The sequence below is a fragment of the Boleophthalmus pectinirostris genome, unplaced genomic scaffold (assembly GCF_026225935.1).
Source record: "Boleophthalmus pectinirostris isolate CB_2022bp ecotype Guang Dong unplaced genomic scaffold, ASM2622593v1 HiC_scaffold_3, whole genome shotgun sequence".
NCBI lineage: Eukaryota > Metazoa > Chordata > Actinopteri > Gobiiformes > Gobiidae > Boleophthalmus > Boleophthalmus pectinirostris.
The window spans coordinates 2171698-2196825 of record NW_026571299.1 but is presented as its reverse complement, the minus strand read 5'-3'; the positions used below and the strand labels follow the sequence as shown (position 1 = coordinate 2196825).

The 25128-nt window shown below is 41.3% G+C and overlaps 1 protein-coding gene across 1 annotated transcript; it reads right to left on the bottom strand.

The window, feature by feature from the left end:
* Positions 1 to 5212: 5212 nt before the first annotated feature.
* LOC110160319 (cytochrome c oxidase assembly protein COX18, mitochondrial) lies at positions 5213 to 24783 on the bottom strand. The gene is made up of 7 exons (XM_020924957.2): positions 24587 to 24783; positions 21358 to 21625; positions 20781 to 20881; positions 15737 to 15891; positions 15509 to 15624; positions 12473 to 12583; positions 5213 to 5608 (listed from the first exon to the last, which is right to left on the bottom strand). Coding segments are annotated over exons 1-7 (912 nt in total). The 5' UTR covers positions 24589 to 24783; the 3' UTR covers positions 5213 to 5449.
* Between the last annotated feature and the right edge of the window lie 345 nt (positions 24784 to 25128).

The window sequence follows — 25128 nt, the reverse complement described above, 5'->3', positions numbered from 1 at the left end:
AATGTATTTATTTTTATTTCACCTTTATTTAACCAGGATTTCCAAGTGTTTAAAAATTTACTTTATAAGAGTAAAAATTAAAAGTATTTTGCTGAGATTTTTAGAACAATTAAAGGATGAAAAGCAGATCAAGAATTTAGCTGATTTTAAGTGATTCAAGTGATTTTGTAATTTTTCGAGCTGTTTTTGGTTTGCTCAAAGTTGGGACGGAAACTCAAAATAAAAGTCTCCACCATCAGCAGCAGCAGGTTTTAAACACAGAGACAAAACCTTACCTAAAGAAACAACCTTTGTGATTGTGTTTTATTTTTATTTATGAAGTATTTACAGCAGTAACAGTAACTCACAGTAACTCCAGTCCTGTGAAACGTCAAACAAATGTACTTTCTATAACTTTCTCGCCTGTCTTCTTTTACTTGTGGTTTATCCAGAGCCAGACTTCCACACTGATTCCATTCATAACAAAAATCGCGAATGTACAAATGTGTTTATTTTTATTTAACCTTTATTTTACGAGGAGTAAACACTTTGAATTTTTGAATTACTATTTATTCTGAATGTCAGTGAATGAAATTTTAAGTGCACGTTTTCAAACTTTAAAATTCAATATATATATAAAAAAAATCTCCTTTAAAATATTCAGCACAAATATTTTCAAGGCCTCAAATTCAACAGTCAAAAGTGTAAAATTTGCAGTGAAAAAAAATTCTCAGCCAAGATCCAGGATGCCAAGACAGAAGCAATCGATCCAAAGTGATACGATCTAACTTACCGTATGTTTTGGACTATTAGTCGCACTTTTTTTCATGGTTTGGGTGTTTCCTGTGAAATCTACATTAAAATGTTTGAGTGAAGCGGTGAGAGGTTCTAGTCTTGTGTGTGAGTATCTGCTGCTCCTGTTCCTCCTGTACCACTGTCACTTGGCTCTACTGCGCATGTCTCCTGCAGAAAGAGCCTCTGTTCTGTCTGTGTCATGTCAGTCGATCGCACCGTTACTTCTGCACCACTGGACAATTTAACATTTAAACAAACTTATAAAGACGACTGAGAAGACTGAACACAAAAACAAAATCAGATTCTGCAGATTTACAAACTGCAAGAAAGAAAGTTTGGAGTGAGAAAGAAATTTGTGACGCCGGGAGGATGAACCATGAAACTTTCCTGGAGTCACTGGATGGATGGACAAAGCCTGGACTTCAGCGACACCGAAACCGTCCTGTCGGGATTCAGAAAGGCCCGAATAATTCTAACTGGAACTGACGCGGAGTCTGACGACAGCGACACAGAAGAGGAAGCGGCGCTGTGTTTACAGTGCAGCCGCGGGGTCTTAAAAGTCTTAAAAAGGTCTTAAATTTCATGTTCCTAAATGAAGGCCTAAAAAAAGTCTTAAATTATGTTGTCCAAGTCTTTATTTTTTTCACAAAGGTCTGAAATTTCATTTGTCTATTTTTTGGTAAACTCAACAGCACTGCAGCGCAAATGTTAAACAGAGGGAGGGGAAAAAAAAAAAAAGTGAAATCACGTAACATGAATGAACGTCTAATTTGGAGTAGGGACAAACAATACTTAGCTTGTCTTGTTAGAATGTTATAATAGATTTTTTGGCCATTTTACAAGTAATGCCTACCAATATAGGCGAGTTTCAGCTGACGTCATTGTTATTAAAAGCCCGCGTTGCTGCTGGGAAATATTTTGGTCGGAGGCAAGAAACACGGTAGCGTCAAACACAGTGCGTAACCTCGCGTATTTATCCCCGATAATGGTAAATTCCTGCTGCATTATCGGATGCACAAATAGAAGCACGGAAGAAGGAAAATGTCTTTTTTATATTCTGAGTGAAAAGAACCGCTAACGGTGAATTAAACGACTTTCAAACATCCGCAGAGCAAACGTAGAAGATCCTAACAAACCGTGGACTCCAACAAGTTCAACAACACATCGAGACTCTTGGAGGTTTTCATCTTTTCTGCTGTGAATGACCCAGGAGTTTCCACCAAGTCATTGTGGATATCGCCCAAAGTGAATATTTGTCCAGGTAGTTGGCGATTCTGACCAGAAATTTGGTTTGTTCCACCTTTTGTTGGGGTTGAAAAGGGTGATTTGTCGTCCGTCGATGCTTATGACCAATTTCTGGTCAAATGGTCTTGGGTCCTCTGCCGTTAGAGTGGATAAATAACCGGGATCAATACCCTTTACGTGCTTTCTCGCTCCGTCCGTCATGTTGAATTAGTGTTTCTTTCCGCCGATCAAAATAATTCCCAGCATGCAACGCGCGCTTTTGTCAACAATGAAACTCGCCTGTACATGAGTTCTAAATGAGATGTTATAATAAAATATTTTTTGTTATTTAAAGCAGTGAGTAATGGTCATTATTAGAATTGGATCTGGTGTTTTTCGCCCACATAATGAGTGCGATGTTGGTCTTCATTTTCATTTAAGTGGTCTTAAAAAGGTCTTTAAAAAGTCTTAAATTTGGGGGTAGTCAAACCTGGGGACACCCTGGTTTACCTCCGGAGGTCGAGGCCGAGTTGATCAGAAGTGACACCGAGGATGAAGAATTGAATGGATTTAGTGATTTGGAGTGAGATGGAGAGTTTGGTTAAAGTTGTTCTGTTCTGTTGTTTATGTTATAGTTTATCTGAAGAACTGTTCATATGTGACGTTAACAGTCTGTTGTTCTCTTCTGTTGTTTTTACTACAACTTCACTTTACACAGGAAATGTCGGCTCCTGGTCTCTCATTTTATAAATAAATTTCCCCCCAAAAATGCGACTTATACATGTTTATATCTTCTTCTTTATGCATTTTTTGGCTGATGCGACTTTTACTCGGAGCAATTTATAGTACAAAAAATACAGCATTATTTCCATGTAAACTCGAAGGAGAATATTTTAATTCAGAACAATTAATTCAGAATTTAAAAACACCACGTAAACACGAGACGACTTTGAGAGAAACGTGATACAAATGAGCGTTTGGATGGACGTTTTTCAGGCTCTATGGTCCGATTCCAGACTTTTCCAGAGGTTGTGGGTCAGACTCCTGATCTCGTGTCTTGTGTTACTGTGGCAGACTGTGGCAGAGTGGTTAGCCCGTCTCTAAAATAAGTAAATACATAAATTTCCCCCAAAAAATGCGACTTATATATGTTTTTTTCTTCTTTGTTATGCATTTTTTGGCTGGTGCGACTTATACTCCAAAAAATACGGTAGTAACAAACAGAAATGGTGCAGCGAAGCGTTCTGATTGGTCGGAATGATCCTCATCATAACCTCATCTCTTTTATTTGTTAAGTGTAAAACCCCGCCCACAAATGAGAGCAGCCAATAGGAAACAGCCTCTGTTCTTCTCCGTCTCCTGATCGATTGCTTCTGCCTTGATCTTTACAAAATGACACAGTTCAGCACATGTTGATCATGAGTTTGGAGTTTTTGTCACAAACAACGAATCACCCACAAAAACCTTCACATGGGAGAGAACGGAGAAGTGCCCTGGCCCAAAGACACAACAACAGTTCAAACTTTTATCACATATTCCCAAACAAACCCGTTCAGTTTAATAATTTAATTTAAAGAGTCAGAGCAGGATTTTCGTCGTGCGTCTTCTGTCGGGACGTTTCGTGTGAATGAGGTACGGCGGCGTGGACGTCCGGAGCGCTTCCTGCGATTGTCCTCGGTCCAGGAGAGGAAGGAAGTCTGAAGAAGTCAACAACGAGAAGGAGGGCATCTGATGCACGCCCACACAACCAGAGCGAGGGAGGGCATCTGACGCACACCCAGAGCGAGGGAGGGAGCGAGGGAGGGCATCTGACACACACCCAGAGCGAGGGAGGGAGCGAGGGAGGGCATCTGACGTACACACACACCCGGAGCGAGGGAGGGCATCTGACGCACACCCAGAGCGAGGGAGGGCATCTGACGCACACTCAGAGCGAGGGAGGGCATCTGACACACACCCAGAGCGAGGGAGGGAGCGAGGAGGGCATCTGACGCACACCCAGAGCGAGGGAGGGCATCCAGAGCGAGGGAGGGCATCTGACACACACCCAGAGCGAGGGAGGGCATCTGACGCACACACCAGAGCGAGGGAGGGCATCTGACGCACACCCGGAGCGAGGGAGGGAGCGAGGGAGGGCATCTGACGCACACCCAGAGCGAGGGAGGGCATCTGACGCACACCCAGAGCGAGGGAGGGCATCTGACGCACACTCAGAGCGAGGGAGGGCATCTGACACACACCCAGAGCGAGGGAGGGAGCGAGGGAGGGCATCTGACACACACCCGGAGCGAGGGAGGGCATCCAGAGCGAGGGAGGGCATCTGACACACACCCAGAGCGAGGGAGGGCATCTGACGCACACTCAGAGCGAGGGAGGGCATCTGACACAGAGCGGAGGGAGCGAGGAGGGCATCTGACACACACCCGGAGCGAGGGAGGGCATCCAGAGCGAGGGAGGGCATCTGACGCACACCCAGAGCGAGGGAGGGCATCTGACGCACACCAGAGCGAGGGAGGGCATCTGACACACACCCAGAGCGAGGGAGGGCATCTGACACACACCCGAGCGAGGGAGGAGCGAGGAGGGCACCCAGAGCGAGGGAGGGCACACCCAGAGCGAGGGAGGGCATCTGACACACACCAGAGCGAGGGAGAGCGAGGGAGGGCATCTGACACACACCCAGAGCGAGGGAGGGCACCCAGAGCGAGGGAGGGCATCTGACACACACTCAGAGCGAGGGAGGGCATCTGACACACACCCAGAGCGAGGGAGGGCATCTGACACACACAACCAGAGCGAGGGAGGGCACACCCAGAGCGAGGGAGGGCATCTGACACACCAGAGCGAGGGAGGGCATCTGACACACACACCCAGAGCGAGGGAGGGCATCTGACGCACACCCAGAGCGAGGGAGGGCATCTGACGCACACCCAGAGCGAGGGAGGGCATCTGACACACCCAGAGCGAGGGAGGGCATCTGACGCACACCCAGAGCGAGGGAGGGCATCTGACACACACCCAGAGCGAGGGAGGGCATCTGACGCACACCCGGAGCGAGGGAGGGCATCTGACGCACACCAGAGCGAGGGAGGGCATCTGACACACACCCAGAGCGAGGGAGGGCATCTGACGCACACTCAGAGCGAGGGAGGGCATCTGACACACACCCACACAACCAGAGCGAGGGAGGGCACCCAGAGCGAGGGAGGGCATCTGACGCACACCCAGAGCGAGGGAGGGCATCTGACGCACACCCACACACCCAGAGCGAGGGAGGGCATCTGACGCACACCCGGAGCGAGGGAGGGCATCTGACGCACACCCAGAGCGAGGGAGGGCATCTGACGCACACCCAGAGCGAGGGAGGGCATCTGACACACACCCGGAGCGAGGGAGGGCATCCGGCGTGCACGCTCTGCCCCCCCCCCCCCCTCAGAGCCGCTCCGGTGGTTCAGCGCAGGTACTTGGCGAGGAAGGCGGCGTACAGGTCTCTGTAGGGGGTACTGGACTCGGTCTGGACCCGGATCAGTCTGTGGACTCGGGGCGAGCGCAGGAGCAGGTTGTGGCCCAGTCCCACCAAACTGGAGCTGAGCCAGTACAGAGACATGCACTGGAAGCAAACGCAGAGAGTCACAACCAGACCTGGATCACCCCGACGAACAACAAAACACACACGGAAGAGTCCAAATATAATCATAAATATGTGTCCATGTGCAGTGTTGGGAAGGTGACTTTTAAAATGTAATCCCCTACAGATTACAGATTACACACACCAAAATGTAGTTTGTAACATAATCCATTAAATTACTTAAAGTGAGTAATGTAATCTGATTACTTTGGATTATTTGATTTTCTGTAGAGAAACAAAGACGAGGAAATCGTAACATAAAATATTTATCTGATAAAAGAAAATAAAAAGTCCAGACTTTACTGAACCAAATTAAAAATGTTATTGATAGAAGAAGAGGAGACACGTCCACACAGCAGGATTTAGTCCTGGTTTAGTTCTGGTTTAGTCCTGGTTTATTAATTGAGTCCTTTTAGTCTGGTTTAGTTCTGGTTTAGTCCTGGTTTAGTCCTGGTTGAGTCCTGTTTTAGTCCTGTTTTAGTCCTAGTTTAGTCCTGGTTTAGTCCTGGTTTAGTCCTGGTTTAGTCCTGGATTAGTCCTGGTTTAGTTTGGGTTTAGTCCTGGTTGAGTCCTGTTTTAGTCCTGTTTTAGTCCTGGTTTAGTCGGTTAGTTTAGTCTGGTTTAGTTTGGGTTTAGTCCTGGTTTAGTTTGGGTTTAGTCCTGGTTTAGTCTGGTTTGAGTCCTGTTTTAGTCCTGTTTTAGTCCTGGTTTAGTCCTGGTTGAGTCCTGTTTTAGTCCTGGTTTAGTCCTGTTTTAGTCCGGGTTTAGTCCTGGTTTAGACTTAATCTAAGCCAAAATAAACTCAATGATTTTTCTGATTGATTTTGAGAATCTAAACATAAATGATGATGTACTTCCTCATTCTGGTGGGAGAAGAGGTTTAATGATTCCACTGAACGGCTCATGTCATGTGCATGTTCAACATCGCTGTATGAGTTTTTTCAAGGCAGTACTAACTAGGGATGGGCATGATTAGTCGATTAATCGATAATTGATCATTAAGAATTTCATCGATTACGTTCATTTTAATCGACAAACCGAATGTAGGTTGTTGTAGCATAGAGAGACCCAAACAGGTCCGAAGAAATTCCACACTTTCCGTTGCGTTGGGACAAGTGTGAGTCCATGTGCACAGTGGATAAAGCAGCACATATGTTTCTGTGTCCAGTGGGAAAAGTTTTTCCAGGTGAGAGTCGCTCAATGTGGATGACGAGGCCCCGCCCTCCCCCGTACGCTGTCCTGGTTTTGAAACACAAATCTGGTCACACTGACCTGTATTCACCTGAGTCATGTCTTTTAATCCAACACAAGTTGAACCACATCAGCGACACAAGAGCTGGAGTTTTATCTTCACTTTAGTTTATGTAAATTAGCGATGTGGTTTTAAGTTTCGTTTCTGTGAGAGTTGCACAAAACTGAATTAAACACATTATAATAAACGGGCTGATGTGGATCTAGAGTCGTTACGGTTTATTTGTCGTAAAGTTGAATTTGTAATTTATGCAGATTAGTGCAGATAGTAATAATAATGATGATCATTATTAATATATAAAAGTTAATGATTAAATCGATAATATTGAATATAAATTCTAATTACCGACGATCGATTAAGAAAATTTCATCAAATGCCCGTCCCTACTACTAACTGTGCACTTCATGACCGTCACTGACTTTATTCAAGGGAAACAGAACTGAAAAAATATATTTTAAGAAAATCCCCTTTTTTGCCGTAAACATGTCGCTCAGAAGCGAGTCCTGATCACGTGACCCTCGGAACAATGTCAAAATATTTTGGTGCCTGAGGCCATTTTAAATACAAAAAAAAGATCTGTCAGAGGAGTTAAAGTTTATACTGAGGGAGCAGAGCTGGACCAGTCCTGCCCCGAGTGAGTAAAAACTAAACTATAAACCAAGGACAAGCACAGGTTTAATTCCAACTCCTCAAACAGAACTTATAAGTTTACAATTAAAGTTACACAACTAAATACTGCTCCCTCAGCTAGGATTTTTATCATTCAGATCAGTTTCTTTTACAAATACTCTTACATGAGTAATTTGTTGGAGTACTTGAGTAACAGAAGTAACAGTACTCTCACTCACCTCTGATCAGATAAACTCATGTAATGTTAACAGAAGATTTTATAGGACTTGTTGACACAGGATGGTTAAGATTTATCAGGCTTTTATTGAATTGCTTTCATTGATTTTATTTTTTTTCTTTAGTGTTGTGGTTTGGCCAAAAAAAAAAAAAGTCTTTAAATATAAATCTTAACCATAGACTCTCATGTACATAACTAACCTGCTAACTAGTGTTGGGGAGTAACAGATTACAAGTACTGGAGTTATGTAATCAGAGTACAAATGATGAGTAACTGTATTCAGTTACAGTTACTGTTTCAGTGAGTGGTAATTGGATTACAGTTACTTTGTTGAAATAAATGGATTACATTTATTTTCCTGTTTTCACATTTTGGGCTATATCCCTTTTTCTTTTTTTTTCCCTTCTCGGTAATTCTACTCATTGCCAGACACTAAACCAGGTACTAAACCAGGTTACCAGATTCAGGGTTAAACCAGTCTATCTAAACCAGGTCTAAACCAGATCTACCAAACAGTCAGTCTAAACCAGACTATCTAAACCAGGTCTAAACCAGTCTAAACCAGGTCTAAACCAGATCTAAACCAGGTCAAACCAGATCTAAACCAGGTCTAAACCAGTTCAGGTTAAACCAGATCTAAACCAGGTCTAAACCAGGTCTAAACCAGATCTAAACCAGGTCTAAACCAGACTAAACAGGTCTAAACAGGTCTAAACCAGGTCTAAACCAGATCTAAACCAGGTCTAAAACTAAACCAGGTCTAAACCAGGTCTAAACCAGGTCTAAACCAGATCTAAACCAGGTTAAACAGGTCTAAACCAGATCTAAACCAGACTAAACCAGTCTAAACCAGATCTAAACCAGGTCTAAACCAGTCTAAACCAGGTCTAAACCAGGTCTAAACCAGTCTAAACCAGGTCTAAACCAGGTCTAAACCAAACCAGTAAACCAGTCTAAACCAGGTCTAAACCAGGTTAAACAGGTCAGGACTAAACCAGGTCTAAACAGGTCTCTAAACCAGGTAAACAGACTAAACCAGTCTAAACCAGGTCTAAACCAGGTCTAAACCAGGTCTAAACCAGGTCTAAACCAGGTCTAAACCAGACTAAACCAGGACTAAAACCAAGACTAAACCAGGTCTAAACCAGGTCTAAACCAGGTCTAAATCAGACTAAACCAGGACTAAAACCAGGACAAAAAAAACAGGTCTAAAACCAGGTCTAAACCCAAGGACAAAAACCAGGTCTAAACCAGGACTAAACCAGGACTAAAACCAGGTCTAAATCAGATCTAAACCAGGACTAAACCAGGTCTAAACCAGGACAAAAAAACAGGTCTAAACCAGGTCTAACCCAAGGACAAAAAACAGGTCTAAACCAGGACAAAACCAGGACTAAACCAGGTCTAAACCAAGACTAAACCAGGATTAAAACCAGGTCTAAACCAGGTCCAAACCAGGTCTAAAACAGGATTTAACAGGACTAAATCCTGCTGTGTGGACGTGTCTCTTCTTCTTCTATCAATAATATTTTTAATCTGGTTAAGTAAAGACTGGACTTTTTATTTTCTTTTAGCAGACAAAACATGAAGATTTCCTCGTCTTTGCTTCTCTACAGCAAATCAAGTAATCCAAAGTATTCAGATTACATTACTCACTTTAAGTAATTTAATGGATTACGTTACAAACTACATTTTGGGGTATGTAATCTGTAATCTGTAGGGGATTACATTTTAAAAGTCACCTTCCCAACACTGCCGCTAACTGCCAGGAAGTGTTCATGGGGGCATTTCTGGCTCCATCGGCTCCAGTTAACTTTCCATTGAAGCGCTGTCTCCCCTTTGTCTCGTCATTTTGGTCTTAAATGTTCGTATTAACTCGCTCTACCTGATCCTGGGGTTTTTATTTCACTATTTTGTACGTAAATAAATTCCTACTCAAAATTCTCCCCTTTAACCTCGAGCCTCGTGAGCTTCGTTCGACTGGTTCTGAGCGCCGCGGGTGACGTCACTCTCTCTTGAACCTGGTCTTAATCCGGTCTTGTGTTTCTCTCGTGTGACCCACATGAGGCTGTGATCAGGGCAGAGCTCCAGACGAGTCCAGACCTGCTCCTCACACAAACCTCCACAAACACGGAGCAGCAGGTCCACTCAGGTCTGATCCCAATCAGCACATACCACACCTGCCCCCGTCTGTGCCTGAGGTACACCGGGTTTTCAATGTGCCCTCCAAGTGTGTTTCCATAAATATATAATATACAGTCAGGAACCACACTGACATTTTATATGTTATTAGTTATTTATCTATTTGACTTGTACATTTACATTTATATCATTATGTCTTCTTTGACAATCCTTGTGTCATTCGTTCATTCGTTTTTCAATATAAAACCAAAAATAAGAAAACAAAAAAACTACAGTTTTCTTCACTATTTGTCTCCAAAACCAAAATTAAAAAACGGATAACGATTCGTTTTTTCAGTTTTCGATTTTGTGTTTAAATGAAGAATGGAAAAAACGGATAACGGCCGTTTCCCGTTTACGTGACTTCAGTGACTGCGATACCGGACTGAACCAGGACTGAACCAGGTCCGAGACCAGACCGGGACCAGAGCGGGACTGAGACCGGGACAGACCGGGACCAGACCAGGACCAGACCAGGACCAGACCAGGACCAGACCAGGACCAGACCAGGACCAGACTGGACTCCGAGCTTTGACTCTGAGCCTCTGCGGGGTCCGAGCCTCAGCTTCGAGCTCCGGCCCTGCCGTGGGCTCTGAGCCTCCGGTCTGGTCCTGGTCTTGTCTCGGTCTCAGGCTCGGTCTGGTCCCGCTCTGGTCCCGGACCTGGTTCATTTGAACCAAAAGCTCTTAGTTTGATTCGTTTTCATTGGTGTGAAAGCGTCAGTTTGATGCTTTGCACCACCTCAGAACCAGCCGTGGTTCTTGAGTGTGGAGGACTGGAGCAGCCCGTCCGGACCTGTAGTCCACAGAACATTCTCACTTTCCCCACACAGAACCAGCACGCAGACGATGACAAGGAACCGCTCGGACCACTGGTCCCGGTCTCAGTCCCGCTCTGGTCCCGGTCTGGTCTCGGACCTGGATCAGTCCTGGTTCAGTTCGGTATCGCAGTCACTGAAGTCACGTAAACGGGAAACGGACGTTATCCGTTTTTTCCATTCTTCAATTAAACACAAAATCGAAAACTGAAAAAACGAATCATTATCCATTTTTTTTTTATTTTGGTTTTGGAGACAAATAATGAAGAAAACTGTTGTTTTTTCATTTTCTTATTTTTGGTTTTATATTGAAAAATGAATGAACGAACGACATACAGATTTTTGACTCTTGTCTCTTGCTCTTTTTTGCTGCTTCCTTATCAAACTTATTATTACCATTTATATTTCTTACTCTTTGTTATTATATTTCTTATATTATATTGTGAAGTGTGACGTGGCTCTAGAGTCGTTACGGTTTATATGTTGTAAAGTTGAATTTATTTATGCAGATTAATGCAGATAGAAATAATAATGATGATCATTTTAATATAAAAACGTTAATGATTAATCGATAATCCATTGTTAATTCTTCCGATGATCGATTAAGAAAATTTCATCGAATGCCCGTCCCTAGCTGCTGGTCACTTTAAAGGTCCTATATGACATAAAACTGACTCCTGTGAGATTTAAGTCATGTTCTAACGTCGTTACCTCCTCAAAAACAAACCTGGAGTTGTGTTTTTTTTGTTTCATTCACACATGTTTAACGCACAAACCCTGCAGATTTAAGCTGAGTTCTTCACTCAAACAGAAAACCTCGTGATGAACAAAACTCCGTACAACTTCACTAGAATAATTTGGTTAATTTTAGCCCTGGAATACATGAATCACAAATCCCGGACTTCCGGTCATCACGCAGTTCATACTGGGAAGGATTTTCCTAAAAAGTGAGCGTCAAACCTCCATGTTTGTTTTCCCAGTGGGATGTGTCTATTGTCAAAGTCGATCTTTTCAAGTCTTTTGAACCATATCACTTTTGTTTCTGGTTCTGATATTGTCATATTTTAGTTTTGGGATTCGGACGTCGTTAATTGTGTGTTTGTTGGATCCTAACAGCGGAAAACGGCTCAAGAAACAAGCTTTAGAAGTTTGCGAACGCCATAAATGCAAAAGTGAATCAGATGTGTGTGACTCAAACCTCCGTTCAAACTGTTTCACTTCCCAACGGAATTGAAAAATAGTGAAAGGTGAAGGCGATGGGCAGGATTGATCCACAGGAAGAACCAAAAAGGAAACATTTTGAGTTTACAGAGAACATTTTGTATGTGGAGCGACGACAAAGCAAAATCCCGATCCCTCACTCAATCTCAAGACCAAGACGTGATGTTGCTGTAAAACCACAAGAACAAGAAAGTGCAGCTCAGTCTGTTTGTCTTCTGCTCCTCTCACTTAACAAACAGGATTTTGTTTTGTCGTCGCTCCACACACAAAATTGACCTTTGACTCTTATTTGTCAGTTCTTGTTCTCTGCTTTTGTATCATGAGCCAAAAATAAGGAGCCGTGCGAAGATTTGTGTTTGTGATTTAGTTAAAAAAAATATATTTATGAACTAAATCAATTTTAAAATCCAACCTCTCGCCTCCAGGTTTGTTTGTGACGAGGAAACGACATTAGAACAGATAAACTAGTGTAACCTGGGCATTTTCTTATTATTATTATTATTACTGATAATGTCCAGGACGACTCACCGTGGGGACGTACGCAGACACGGGGATCATGAGGAGGGACACGGCTCTGAACGAGTGAAGGACGAGCTTCTGGAAACGCCCGGAGACAGGCCTCTGCTGCAGGGACGCCAACTGCAACACAAAACACTGTCAAACGGACCGAACAGAGACCCAACTGACCAACACACAAACACTGTCAAACGGACCGAACAGAGACCGGTTCAGATCCTCAAACGGACCCTACAAAGACTGGTTTAGATCCTCAGACCAGGCTCAACAATACACTGTCAAACGGACCCTACAAAGACCAGCCCAGATAATCAAAAGGACCGAACAGAGACCGGTTCAGATCCTCAGACCAGACCAGGTTCCACATCACAAAACACGGTCAAAAAGACTCTACAAAGTCCGGTTGAGATCCTCAGACCAGAATCTTCAAAGACCGGTTCAGATCCTCAGACAGACTCTACAAAAAGACTGGTTGAGATCCTCAAACAGACCCTACAAAGACTGGTTCAGATCCTCAAACAGAGCCTACAAAAGACTGGTTAAGATCCTCAAATAGACCCTACAAAGACAGGTTTAGATCCTCAAACGGACCGAACAGAGACCGGTTCAGATCCTCAAACGGACCGAACACAGACCGGTTCAGATCCTCAGACCAGACCAGGTTCCACATCACAAAACAACAAAGTTAAATCACATGCGTCCAAAAGACAAACACTTTCCAGTCTTTTCTTCACAACAGCGACATAAATAAAGTGACTGTACACGAGTGAAATAACACTAAACCTGCACACGTTTGATCACTGAAAAGCTAAAACATGAACTATCTCCTATGACACAGGTGTCAAACATACGGCCCGGGGGCCAAATCCGGCCCCCCAAGACCTTTAATCTGGCCCTCGGCTGATTTTCTACTAAAATGTTTTAATTATATTTTCTATTAAAATGGTGTTAATTTTCTGTGGTGTTTATCACAGCAGCGTCTCCAGCGTCTCCAGCGTCTCTGTACGTGGCCCCTCCCACCAGAGCAGCACAAATGAAGACTTGTCTCTTTCCAAACGCTCTTAAAGGACGATCGTTTTGACTGTTGACCGTGACACCCTCATCAGAAAAATGTCCAACATGAGAAAAGTGGAGCCGAGTGCAGGATTTTACAACAAAAATTGAATTCCTATTTTCATACAAGTTCATGTTAAAACTTTGTGTTGAAATTGTATTTTTCTTAAAGTTTCAGGTTGTTCATAATATTATAATATTTTGTAAAAGAAAGAGTTCATCAATTAAAAAAGATTTCTGTAATAGATTTGTGTTTCTCTGCACAAATATTTGAATTTATTGTTATTTTTGGGGTTTATATGACATGAGTTTTCTGATCCGGACACTTTGGATCAAAATAGGCTGGATACGGCCCCCGGACCAAAATGAGTTTGACACTCCTGGTCTATGATACACGCAGAACAGACTCACCATCATCAGCACCTGTTCTGTCACAAAAAGAACACACATAATCCAAATCGAAATAGGTTGATCACATCAGCGGCACAAGGAGCAGCTGTTTTTATCACCGCTAACAGTTTATGCTAATTAGCGATGCGGTCTTAAGTTTCGTTTCTGCAAAACGTAAACAAATGTGATCAGAGCTGAATGATCTGATCAAACAGGCTGATGTGGCTCTACAGCGGTTCTGGTTTAAATGTTGTAAAGTTGAGTTTATTTATGCAGAAGATTTTAAAGAAGAATCTGTTGGTTTGATGTGTGCAGTGGATTGTGGGATTCTCACAGCTCTTCACCGCTGGTTAAACCTCCCGAGCTTCTGACGCTAAAGGAGCTCACGGTTTGTATTTTTCCTGGTTTATTAAATTGATTTAAGTTCATTTTTGCACTTGCGCATTTGTAAGATTATGTCAACAAACCGGGATATTTGATCATTTGATCATGTCACAGGGATATGAGTGTCCCGGTTTGTCAGCGCATGTAAACACAGAATCCTGAATTCTGACATATCGTATATATCGATATAATGCTTATATTCAATTTTGATTTCACCGCTTTGCTTGTTTGTCTTCTCTCTCGTCGCCTCCGCCTCCCTCATTTTGTTCACTCGTGTCTCCTTCTCTCCTCACTATCGCCCTGAACGCCGAAAGTTGGTGCCAGTGAAAAGCTTCAAGCACCACGAACCTTTTCAACCATTCACAGACAAAACCATCAGCAGCACATCCTCATGTTCCACCGAGTCGCGTCCTTTAGTCTGAAAGAAGCTGAACGAGCTGAGCTGCATGAGAAGTGCTGTTTATGCAAATGAGTCATGCACTTAAGTTTAGTTTCTGTAAAACGTAAACACACCTGCGCAGAACTGCATTAAACACATTATTATCTCAAACGGGCTGATGTGGCTCTAGAGTCGTTATGTTTATATATTGTAAAGTTTATTTATACAGAAGATTTTATTTAATAATCTGTTGTAGTGTCACTTGTACAATAGTGTTTGGAAACGTTGGGTTTGATCTGCAGTGGATTGTGGGATTAAACCTCAGAGCTCCTCACTGCTGGAACATGGATCTATTAAAATAAGGAACATCCTGAGTTTCTTCTGCTAAATGAGCTCATGGTTCTGGTTCTGGTCTGGAGAACAGAGTTAATGCAAAGATGAGCTTGTGTTGAGTTGTTTTATTTATGAATGAAAAGAAGGAAACATGTATTATTTCTTTTATTTTACAGTTAATTATTATTATTTATGTAATTAGTGTTTTTGTAATCTTAAATGTTCCTGTATGAACTGCCGACCTCTTACACTTTAATAAAAATAAAAAAAGACCTTGTGGAATTTGGCAGATTTGTTTTTGCAGTTTTCAGTTTTAGAGAGTTATTTTTTCTTGAACATATATCGAGATATATATCGTTTATTGAGATATAGAAAAATATATCAAGATATATTTTTTGATCCATATCGCCCAGCCCTATGTGAACACACTCAACACAGGAGCCTTTACACAGGAGTGTGGCATCAAATCTGAGTGAAAATAACACTCATTTATTCAAAGCAGTACCCACCTCCACCAGCAGGAGGTTGGTGAGCCCCAGAGACACGGGAATAATCCAGGTGGAGTCCGGGACAGTCAGGTCTTTGAACCAGAGAGCGCCCCCTGCAGCCAGCGCGGAGTACACGCCTGCGGACACAAACACAATCGCAGGTTTAGTCCAGCTTCTGAAGACCTGGTTTAGACTTGTTTCAGTCCAGGTTTAGCTCCGGCTTAGACCTGGTTTGGACCTGGTTCTCACCGCTGGAGTCCAGACTGAGGTCCCTGAGCGCCAGAGAGAGGCTGATCCAGACCGGGACCTGGACCAGGACCAAGATGGAGGCTTTGAGCGGGTGGCAGTTGTCTCGGATGTAGAGTTCGGACACGATCCTCTTCATGTTCTTCTTAAACTGGAACCTACAAAATAAAAACAGACATTAAAAGCTGCACTGTGGAACTTTTCTGGTGGAGGCTCCTTCAAATGCAGTGCAGTGTTAAACATTTGTATCTTCATGGAGACTAAACCAGAGCAAGATACAGGTGGGCCCAGTCAAGCAGAAGTAAACAACAAGGCCAAAAATTCAAGTTAATTCATCTAATATAAAAATGTATTGAACAGATATATATGTGCTCTAGTTTATCAAACTGTTGACCTTTTTTCTGCACCATTTTTGGTTCTAAAGTTACATATGTTTTAAACAGACCGTGTATGAAACATGGAACAAATATTATTTCCCAAATTTCAAAGACCTGAAAATCATGTAAATAAATGGATGTATTTCATCATATCTTGTGTTATTCCATCTTTGAACTGTTGATGAAGGGACATGATTTTTCAAAAAAAAATGTATTTAAAATGATAAAAATGTTCTTGGAAGGACTGACATATTTTATAGAAATAGTTTCCTTTCATTTTGAAGTAATATTAAAGTTTTCAGAAGAAAAAAGCAACAAATGATGTAAAATCCTGCACCTTCTACTTGTTTGTACAATTTTCCCTCTGTTACTTTTCCCTCCGTTACCATGAACTTTCTTAATAAAAAATCTCATGAGTCAAAAAGTAAGAGGTTTTTCAACCTAATCTTGTACCATATGGTAGAAAACTATATGAAGCAAATATTCAAACCAGTTTGTTAAGGATATGTAAGTGAGAACCAAGAGTTATCACTGTTTGGATTTATTGACCAAAAAGTGCTGCATATTTCATTCCCTCCGTTACCAACATGAGTTTTTAAATTTTTTGTCTTGAACTTGAAAGAATCTCACAGGTTTAACTTGACCCTGTTGGAGTGTAACTCTTTCCTACATTCTGATACTTTACTTATTTCAATAGTCCCTCTAGTTTCTGAATAAGAGACATTTGAATGTCAAAAATCTGACCCTGTTTCCCTCCGTTACCACTTGACCGGACCCATGTCAGATCTGTGGAGAGGCGACGCCGCTCACAGTCAGAACGCCTGCTTTTCTAGGTATTTTTGAGAAATAAAACCACCTGTGATTGAATAAATGTAGAATATGAATCTAAAGCGAGTTACTAAAGACTTTTCAACAGCCCCAGATCTTTTATCTTCACTAGTTTTGTGGAGTTTTGCTAAAGCCGCTGCCGCCAGATGAACGGAAATTACCTCTTATAATTTCCACAAAAATAATTATGAATAATTTTAGAAACAAATGAAAATTGTCACAGTGCAAACAAAATACAAACATTTTGTGTAATTTTCTGCTGTTTTGAGGCTGTTTAACATTTTGAGGAGTTGGACTCAAATCCACAGAGGCTCAAATTAAAAACTGGGACTAAGTCGTGGGCCAAACTAAATATTTATTGAAAATTCTCAACACCATCTGCATGTTTTCTCTTCTTTCAGGATATGTAATGTTAAACCTTTTCTTTTTAAAGTAAATGTTTAATAATAGCTTTATATTCAGAACAAGCAGAATATAAAATAATACCATTTTAAATAAATAATGTCTCTATAGCTTTAATACAGGTTTGATCTGATCTCGTGGGCCAAATATAATTATATCATGGGACAAATTTGGCCCACAGGCCTGAGTCTGACATGTCTGAGCTGGATGATGTCATCAGCCTAAAATAAAACTTCTAATATCTTAAGAAAATTCGTGTATCATTCGTTCATTTGTTTTTCATTATAAAACCAAAAATAAGAAAATGAAAAAAACGATATTTTCTTCATTATTTGTCTCCAAAACCAAAATGAAAAAAACAGATAATGATTTGTTTTTTCAGTTTTCAATTTTGTGTTTAAATGAAAAATGGAAAAATATATATGGATAAAGGCCCGTTTCTCGTTTACGTGACGTCCGTGACTGCGATGCCGGACTGAACCAGGACTAAACCAGGACTAAACCAGGACTAAACCAGGACTAAACCAGGACTAAACCAGGACTAAACCAGGACTGAACCAGGACTAAACCAGGACTGAACCAGGACTAAACCAGGACTAAACCACGACTACACCAGGACTGAACCAGGACTAAACCAGGACTGAACCAGGACTGAACCAGGACTAAACCAGGACTGAACCAGGACTGAACCAGGACTAAACCAGGACTAAACCACGACTACACCAGGACTGAACCAGGACTAAACCAGGACTGAACCAGGACTGAACCAGGACTGAACCAGGACTAAACCAGGACTAAACCAGGACTAAACCACGACTACACCAGGACTGAACCAGGACTGAACCAGAACTGAACCAGGTTCGGGACCAGACCGGGACTGAGACCAGGACTTAGACCAGGACCAGGGACTGAGACCGGGACTGAGACCAGAATTGAGACAACGACTGAGACCGGGACCAGACCGGGACTCAAAACGGTTTAGTCCTGGTCCAGTCCGGCATCGCAGTTATTTGCAGATAGGTCGTTATCCGTTTTTTCCGTTTTTCATTTAAACACAAAATCGAAAAATGAAAAATCTAATCATTATCTGTTTTTTTCATTTTGGTTTTGGCGACAAATAATGAAGAAAATAGTTGTTTTTTCGTTTACTTATTTTTGGTTTTATTTTGAAACACAAATGAAGGAATGATACACGGATTTAAGAACCGGAATCACACAAAGGAGACATTTTCCAGCACAAACGAAGCACAAATGATTGACTCCGTTTTGTGTCGTTTTAGAGCATTTTTTTTTGTTTCCTGGAGGCTGATGACCATAATTTGACCATTAAAATAATCTGTAATATCTCCAAAATTAAAGCAGCACAAACGAGACTTTTTGCTGCACAAACGGAGCACAAACGATTAGGGATGCAACAACAACAGAAATATCGTGATATCGTATCGTCCAAAGTCTCACAATAATATTTTGGGCGTCACAATATATCGAATCACAAGTTCCTTTGCTTAAATGCAGGTTTTACAGCAGTAACATCGGGAACTACATTTCCCATGATTCATTTCAGCGCAGACAACATGAAGAAACATGTTTTTGACTTGAATTCTTTGGGATTATGACGGAAATAATTCACACCAAAATCTTGTCAGGGTATTTTAAAATTTTAAAATTCTATAAGCCTCTCCAAAATATCACCATAAATATCGTACCGAGAGATTTGGATATCGTCAGTGTTGGGAAGGTGACTTTTAAAATGTAATCCCCTACAGATTACAGATTACATACCCCAGAATGTAGTTTGTAACATAATCCGTTCAATTACTTAACGTGAGTAATGTAATCTGAATACTTTGGATTACTTGATTTGTTGTAAAGAAGCAAAGACGAGGAAATCGTAATATAAAATGTTTTGTTTGCTAAAAGAAAATGAAAAGGCCGAGTCTTTAAAAATATTATTGATAAAAGAGGAGGAGAAACGGTCCACGGAGCATGGTTTAGTCCTGTTAAATCCTGTTTTAGTCCTGGTTTAGTCCTGTTAAATCCTGTTTTAGTCCTGGTTTAGTCCTGTTAAATCCTGTTTTAGTCCTGGTTTAGTCCTGTTAAATCCTGTTTTAGTCCTGGTTTAGTCCTGTTAAATCCTGTTTTAGTCCTGGTTTAGTCCTGTTAAATCCTGTTTTAGTCCTGGTTTAGTCCTGTTAAATCCTGTTTTAGTCCTGGTTTAGTCCTGTTAAATCCTGTTTTAGTCCTGGTTTAGTCCTGTTAAATCCTGTTTTAGTCCTGGTTTAGTCCTGTTAAATCCTGTTTTAGTCCTGGTTTAGTCATGGTTTAGTCATGGTTTAGACCTAGTTTAGACCTGGGTTTAGACCTGGTTTAGTCCTGATTTAGACCTAATTTAGACCTAGTTTAGACCTAGTTTAGACCTAGTTTAGATCTAGTTTAGATCTGGTTTAGTCCTGGTTTAGACCTAATTTAGACCTAGTTTAGATCTACTTTAGATCTGGTTTAGTCCTGGTTTAGTCCTGGTTTAAGTCCTTGTTTAGTCCTGGTTTAGACCTGGGTTTAGACCTGGGTTTAGACCTGGGTTTAGACCTGGTTTAGACCTGGGTTTAGTCCTGGTTTAAGTCCTTGTTTAATCCTGGCTTAGACCTGGCTTAGACCTGGTTTAGACCTGGTTTAGACTTGGTTTAGACCTGGGTTTAGACCTGGGTTTAGACCTGGTTTAGTTCAGCTTTAGTCCTGCTTTAGTCCTGGTTTAGTCCTGGTTTAGACCTGGTTTAGACCTGGTTTAGTCCTGGTTTAGTCCTGGTTTAGTCCTGGTTTAGTCCTGGTTTAGACCTGGGTTTAGACCTGGGTTTAGTCCTGGTTTAAGTCCTTGTTTAGACCTGGTTTAGACCTGGCTTAGACCTGGTTTAGACCTGGTTTTAGACCTGGTTTAGTCCTGGTTTAGTCCTGGTTTAGACCTGGTTTTAGACCTGGTTTAGTCCTGGTTTTAGACCTGGTTTAGACCTGGTTTTAGACCTGGTTTAGACCTGGTTTTAGACCTGGTTTAGTCCTGGTTTAGTCCTGGTTTAGTCCTGGTTTAGACCTGGTTTTAGACCTGGTTTAGTCCTTGTTTAGTCAGGAAAATACTGCCGTGTAATCCATTTATTTCAACAAAGTAACTGTAATCCAATTACCACTCATTGAAACAGTAACTGTAACTGAATACAGTTACTCATCATTTGTAATCTGATTACATAACTCCAGTACTTGTAATCTGTTACTCCCCAACACTGGATATCGTTACATCCCTACAAACGACAGATGTTGTTAGTTTTTGTGTAGTTTGGTGTTTGATGGGGGCGACTTCACGCAGGTCGGGTCAGTGGATCTTTGTAAACATGATTCCAGATGGTTCCCGGTGTTTTTATATTTCAAAACTTTTAAAAGAGGATCTGTGGTACCTGCAGGTCTTCTCGCTCCAGCCCACCTGTTTGGCCTTCACAGACACTTCATAACTGAGCCTTTGGGAAAGCTGCGCAATCTCCTTCTGCAGCGCCTCCACCTGGACACACACGCACACAGCACGTTCAGTTCAGTCGCAAAACTTCACCCAAATTCACAAATGTGGAAAAATATTTAGGGGCATCGTTTATTTGATTAATGCTCATTAGAAAAACATCACAGTTATTCTGCATCAAGGAGATTTTATTTGGGATGTCAAAAAAATCTACCAAAACCAGATACTAAAAAATAACATTGACTTTCTATAATGTATATTACATTATGTTATAATATAATATAATATAATATAATATATAATATGTTATAATATAATATATAATATTATTTATAACATAACAAAATATTATTTATATATATAATTATTAATTATAATTAATATTTATAATATAATATATAATATTATTATAACATAACATAAGATATTATATTATAATATAATATAATATAATACATATATTCAGTAAAGTAGATTTCTAAACAGGTCCCTGGCTCTGGCTCTGGCTCTCTGGCTCTTACCCGGTGCAGGATCACGGTCTGGTAGGCGGCGAGGGGCAGAGTCACGGTGGAGCGGACGGTCAGAGTCGCTGCTGCTATACTGAACCACCAGGAGGCGCCGCTCATCTCCTGAAACCCCACCAGGAACTGCTCCGCCACCTGCACCGGCGTGTGCACGTGAGCCCTGTGCACGAGGACGGGCGCGTGCACGTGGAGGGGCGGGGCCAGGGACGCGAGGGCGGGGCTCGGACAGACCAGAGCCGGACGCAGGAGACGCAGCATCTTCGACCTGAGGAGACACACAAACAGACGTCACTCTCCACGTCCGAGCTGTGACTGGACAAAGACACGTCCTGCTGTTTGATTTGTCGACTGAAAAGACGGCGTGGAACAGGCTCTAGAAACTATTGATCATACCGGCTTGTCAAAGCCTGATCCCGTCAGATCTCAGAAGCTCAGCAGGCTGGGCCTGGGTAGGACTTGGATGGGAGACACTGGAAATTCCAGGAGCCACAGGAGGCACCAGTGGCAAAAAACTGTTGTTGTGTTCTTAAGCAAGACACTTCACCCACATTGTCTAGTATGAAAGAGGTGTGAGTGATGGTGGTGGTCGGAGGGGCTGATGGTGCAGATTGGCAGCCTTGCTTCTGTCAGTCTGCCCCAGGGCAGCTGTGGCTACAATAGTAGTTTACACCACAGAGTGTTGAGTGAATGAATAATGAATTGTAAAGCACTTTGGGGATCTTGAAAGGTGCTATATAAATGCAGTGATTAATTAATATCATGCGCCTGTCCCAGACGACGTTCAGGACAACAGCTGCAGAAGAGTTCAAGCAAAAACTTATACACAAAGTCCTGAAGGGTGTGTTTATATTTAAAGGGCGTATTTTACACAAAACTGACTGTTGTGAGCCATGTTCTAACGCTGTTACCTCCTCCTCCGCTGTACCTGGAGTTCTGTTTTGGTTCATTCACACATCCAGCCTCACGACTCACTCAGAGTCATGAAGAAGTTCAAAAAGAGAAGAACGTAGAGCCGTACGACCACGTGACCAAAAGAGCAGACTGTCTCGGGGATCAGATCACGATTAAACTTTTATCACCAGATCAGCCAGATCGACTTGTGCACTTACGTCTGTGGCCTGAGGAAGGAAAAACCGTCGATACAGGGTGGTGATGACTCTGCTGTTAAAAAACTGAGCTGTATGTAAGATTTTGATCTTAAATGTAATTTTCTTTATGTATGTATTTATTTAGTTTATTCAGGAGAAAGGGACAGTCCACAATTTACATTAACCATAACAGGAGAGCTGCATTGTGCCTGGTTGTAGGTGGTAAACATGACCAATCTGTGTCCCCAGATATGAGGTTAACATGTTCAAATGAAGTAGACCTTTTCCTGATCATTCTAATGCAGATTTATTCTTAGTTACAAAAACATTAGACATGATGTTTAATTAATTTATGATATAATTTGATTTAATTTAATTCTCCAATCAGAAAGCAGAATAAGCCTCGCATTACTCTCTCATTTGGGTTGCTGGTTCAATGCTGAAAACCAATTGGTTTGAACATAAAATGCCTCTCTCTGATCTGAATGATCTCCACCTAAACCCCAGCACCTGCACCAATAGCCTTGAGTTCTTATAATGGATGGAAGTCTGGAGAAAATCAAGCAAATACTGATCATGTCAGTTTCTGCCTTTTGCCTTTGCACGACTCCTTATTTTTGGCTCATGATGATAAAAAGGCAGAGTACAGGAACTGACAAATACGGGTCAAAGATCAGTTTTGAGCTCAATTTTTTCACATACAAATATTTCTTCATTATAGCATCAAGTTGTCAAATTTTGGAAGCCCGGCCTATTAAACTTTTGTCTGGACAAAACAGAAACTTTGAAGTCTGCTGACTGCTGACGAGGACCAGGAAGAGAGAGCACATCTCCCCAGTACTGAAGTCTCTGCACTGGTTTCCTGTGAGCTTCAGGATAGATTTTAAAATTATTTTATTATATAAAGCTCTTAATGATCTTAGTCCTAATTATTTATCTGATCTGCTTTTATCATATGAGCCTCTCGGACTCTCAGATCCTCAGGTAGTCGTCTTTTAACTGTCCCAAGAGTCCAAACTAAAACTCACGGTGAGGCGTCATTCAGCTTTTACGGCCCCCGTTTGTGGAACAGTCGACCTGAGGATCTGAGGTCCGCTGCGAGGTTTCATATTTTTAAAAGTAAACTCAAAACATATCTTTTTAATTTAGCTTTTAATTGAAACTTTTACCTGTTTTATCTTAAATTATCATCATTATTATTGTTATTATTATAGTTGTTTTAAATTAAATTATCATCACTATTTTACTTAGTCTCCATCTGATCTTAGCTCTCCATTTTCATTTTTACTATAACTTTTAAGAGCTTTATGTTTATGTTTTATGTTTCGGTTTAAATTGTTGTATTCCAAATGTATGAAAAGTGCTATACAAATAAAGTTTGATTGATTGATTGAAGTATTTTTTCTCAGTTTGACACTCTGGAGAGTTAAAGTCTTTTACCTCTGTCGGACAGTGTAGTTCTGTGACAATAACAATGAGAGCGCAGGGTACAGACTAGGGGTGTGCAAAAATATCAGAATATCGATATATCGTATCGTTTAATGTGATGATACAGTATCGATAACGTGGGCTGCTGTATCGATATATCACCAAGAGTATTTTTACGTGTGTTTTACTAAATTATTTTGTTACAGCTACAGTTTTGTTGCTTGTGAAGTGAAAGGAAACTCATTTATGCAACACATTTCACATTCTGACACTGTTTTGATGATTAAAATGTTTGTGTTTCATATTCACTTTGCACAAGAAGTGGATTAACAAAGACTTTAGTATCACAGCCATGATTTAGCCTTTAATTTTTATTGAACCATATCGAATCGATTTGAAATATACCGTATCGAATCGAAAGTGCACTGTATCGAGATATGTATCGTATCGTGGCCTGTGTATCGAGGTATGTATCGTATCGGCAACTTCTTAATGATACCCAGCCCTAGTACAGACAATTCCTTAAATCAAACAGAAGAGATTTTCTTTGTCTCATTGGGCTCTGGAGAAACACTGCAGATGAATGAAATCTTGTTACGGGAAACCAGAAGATTCCTGATAGACCCACATTACTGAAGAACAGGTTACAAAACTCTACTTCCTGATTAAAATAAATTAATTCATTCAGATGTAAAAGTAAAAGCTCTTACATCGGCGCTGTGCTGCTGTTTTCCTCTCGGTCCGGGCTCGATTAAAAAAAACAACAACTTCTGATTACATAAAAATAAAGACACACTCTTCAGACATAAATAAGGACATTTTAGCCTCTTTCTAAAAACGCTGACGCTCCGAACTTCAGAACCAGAACCACGGAGACAGACCCGCTTCACCTTCAGCCCCACGCTTCCCTGCGCGCGCACTGATGACGTTTAATGTTTACAACGAATGGGCCCTGAAATATGACGTCATTATGTAGTTCTGTCTCTCGCTCTCTCTCTTTCTTTTTCATTTAAATTTATTATTATTATTTTTTTTTTAATTAAGTGCTTTAGCAATTATAATTATGGAACGTGCTGTTCGAATGTGAATTGTGTTTTTATTTTATTTTATATTTAATTTCACGTAATCAAAGTGGCAAGATAAAATAAGATAAACTGTACAGGACACATAATACAATGCATACAATGTAAGCAGATGTTTTTTTGTTTTTTTTTGTTTTTTTTTCCCCTGTTATACAAGGACATTTCGGAGG

Excerpts from the sequence above, each read along its gene's own strand:
- LOC110160319 (XM_020924957.2), bottom strand. Across the intron at positions 15,892-20,780 it reads TGGAGCGAGAAGACCTGCAG|GTTCCAGTTTAAGAAGAACA; the intron begins GTACCACAGATC and ends TTTATTTTGTAG. Across the intron at positions 5,609-12,472 it reads TGTCTGCGTACGTCCCCACG|TGCATGTCTCTGTACTGGCT; the intron begins GTGAGTCGTCCT and ends GTTTGCTTCCAG.